The sequence below is a fragment of the Macrobrachium nipponense genome, chromosome 37 (genome assembly GCF_015104395.2).
Source record: "Macrobrachium nipponense isolate FS-2020 chromosome 37, ASM1510439v2, whole genome shotgun sequence".
Classification (NCBI taxonomy): domain Eukaryota; kingdom Metazoa; phylum Arthropoda; class Malacostraca; order Decapoda; family Palaemonidae; genus Macrobrachium; species Macrobrachium nipponense.
In genome coordinates, this window is record NC_061097.1 from 50,964,699 (window position 1) to 50,967,198 (window position 2,500).

General features: G+C 40.2%; 3 protein-coding genes across 3 annotated transcripts in view; 2 read left to right on the forward strand and 1 right to left on the reverse strand.

The window, feature by feature from the left end:
- LOC135209381 (uncharacterized) overlaps positions 1-1,018 on the forward strand; it is a 16,260-nt gene extending 15,242 nt beyond the window's left edge. Inside the window, exon 4 of the mRNA XM_064242077.1 lies at positions 891-1,018. Coding sequence (XP_064098147.1) covers positions 891-1,018 — 128 coding nt within the window. The remainder of the gene's footprint in view (positions 1-890) is intronic.
- LOC135209256 (homeobox protein prospero-like) overlaps positions 1-2,500 on the reverse strand; it is a gene marked incomplete in the record, with an annotated part of 1,606,906 nt that overhangs the window by 1,428,858 nt on the left and 175,548 nt on the right.
- Positions 1,015-2,500, forward strand: part of LOC135209382 (uncharacterized) — a 15,985-nt gene continuing 14,499 nt past the window's right edge. The window contains exon 1 of the mRNA XM_064242078.1: positions 1,015-1,112. Within this exon, the coding sequence (XP_064098148.1) occupies positions 1,015-1,112 (98 nt within the window). The remainder of the gene's footprint in view (positions 1,113-2,500) is intronic.

Sequence of the window (2,500 nt, forward strand, 5' to 3'; positions counted from 1 at the left end):
AAGCGAATGCTGCAATGGAAGTTTTACTGCTCGGGATTCATCCTAGATTCATCAGTTAAAAAGGGTATATATATACATATATCTATATCTATCTATCTATCTACCTATCTATATATATATCCGTGTATATATATATATAGATAGATAGGTAGATAGATAGATAGATATAGATCTATAAATACACACACATACATACATATATATATATAATGCTGCCACTCATATATCTTATTTTCTTTCCTGACTTTTCTTTTCCACGTATACGCATTACATTTTGAAGACATTTCATTTAGATAATAATAATAATAATAATAATAATAATAATAATAATAATAATAATAACAATAATAATAATAATAATAATAATAATAATAATAAAGACAATTCAATGTGGAAAAATCTCAAAAACCTTACTCCCGTCGCGGTGCTAAACAATAATTCCTACTGATAATACGCAATCATATATGAATTATTTCATTATCCAACGAAGAAGCAACGTCTAAGATGTTACTGGGTTTTAGACGCATAGACCATTATACAATAAACCATGTAATATACACACCTCCCATTTGTATATAATGTATACATGTGTATATATAATGTACATATATATATTCATAATTATATTTATATATAGCATACATATATATATATATATCTATTACATAAGCATATGTATAATATATATATATATATATATATATATATATATATTATATATATATATATATATACATATATATATATATATATATATATATATAAAATATTCAATTGAAGTTGGGTGAATATACAGACGTAGACAAATTGCATAAAAAAATTAATAACTCGAAGAGGGCGAAAAGAAGAGAGGTATAGGAAAGAGAAGAATCAATAAAGAAAATAACAAGATGATGATGATATCGATGATGATGAAGATGATGAGGGAGATGATAAAGGAGATGTGGGAGATGATGATGATGGTGAGGGAAATGAGGGAGGAGACGATGATGATAATGATGATGATGAAGGGGGATGAAGGAGATGATGATGAATGATGGCGATGATGATGATGACGAAATCGATGATGATGATGGGAACAACGAGAGCAATGAGAACGGGATGTTTGGGCCGTTTGTTGGAGCAAGAAAGGATGGGGGGGTGGGGGGATGGTGTTTGACTGGTTTGGGATGGGGGTGGGGGGGAAGCCTTTTAGGAGAGAGAAAGAGCGCAACTTCTTTCTTGCACCTCGTACCCCACCTTTCCTCGGCCTTCCCACAACCAACCCCCCCCCCCCCCCAACCCCCACCAAAAGGGATCCCAGCCCATCCCTCCACTTCCCTACCACTACTACTACTACCACCACTACTACCACTACTATCTCTCTTGTTACCTCCTCCTCTCAGCAAATCGACTGGTGATCTGTTCTACCATTTTTTTATGTCTAGAAGCATCATTTGTGAGGGAGCTACTACAAGGACTGGTAGGGAGATGGGGGGGGGGGGGGGGCGGGACAGGAGGAAGGGTGGAGGTTAGGGATAGGGTGGGAGAAAGGGGGGGGGGGGCAGGCCCACCATCGGCCATAGTCCCGTTCTCCCTTTTCCTTTAGAAAAGAACTGTGGCGGATTTTGTTCTTTTTCGCCGAATGAAATAACTGTCGATACGCGTCAGGGCGAACGCGAAGATTGCTGGCTATATGCCCCCGTGGGCACGTCCATACCGGGGCTGAAAGACTCGCTCGAGGAGGTCTTACTGCAAGACTTTGGAAGTCCAAAGACTTTCTGGAAGCTTGAGGTGTCTTCGACGGGCCATACTAGTTGCAGTCTGATAGACTTTATACTATCCAACCTTCCCTTCACATCGCGGGTAGAAACTAACGTCAAGTCTCAACGCTCCCTTGGTAGCAGCTTAAGAGAGAGAGCCTTCCTTTCCTGGAAATAGAATATAATTTACTGGAAAGCTTACGGAAGCTGATATTAATCGGTGGCGACGAACTCGATTCTTGCCCTCCTCAGCGTCGGAGGGAAAGACAGAAAACGGCAGCCGATTCTCAGCCGGGATATGAAAAGCGACGGTGACACTTGACAGCCTGTTGTGATTGGCTAACACGAATATGCTCCCCATGTCTACTTAAAAGAAGGAGAGAGAGAGAGAGAGAGAGAGAGAGAGAGAGAGAGAGAGAGAGAGAGAGAGAGAGAGAGAGAGAGGACACCTGGCGTTTCCCACCTCCCCTAAAGATGCGAAAGTATCTCCCCTGAGGATATCCCGTTGCATCTCAATGAATATGCTAAATAATAGCCATATTCGTAAGGTAAAAGCATTCTCTCCGACCATTTGCTGACATTTCACACAGCGGGGGACAATGATTACATTTTATTTCCGTCCTGGGACTAACGGAGGAGCCTAAATTCCGATTGGTTTCTACACGGACAAACACGAAGGTGAATTTTACGTTAAAAAAGTCCTTTCCAAGAGCAGCCTTTATGCCGCCTGAAAAAGAGAGGTTTAGCCTGAGGGCTCT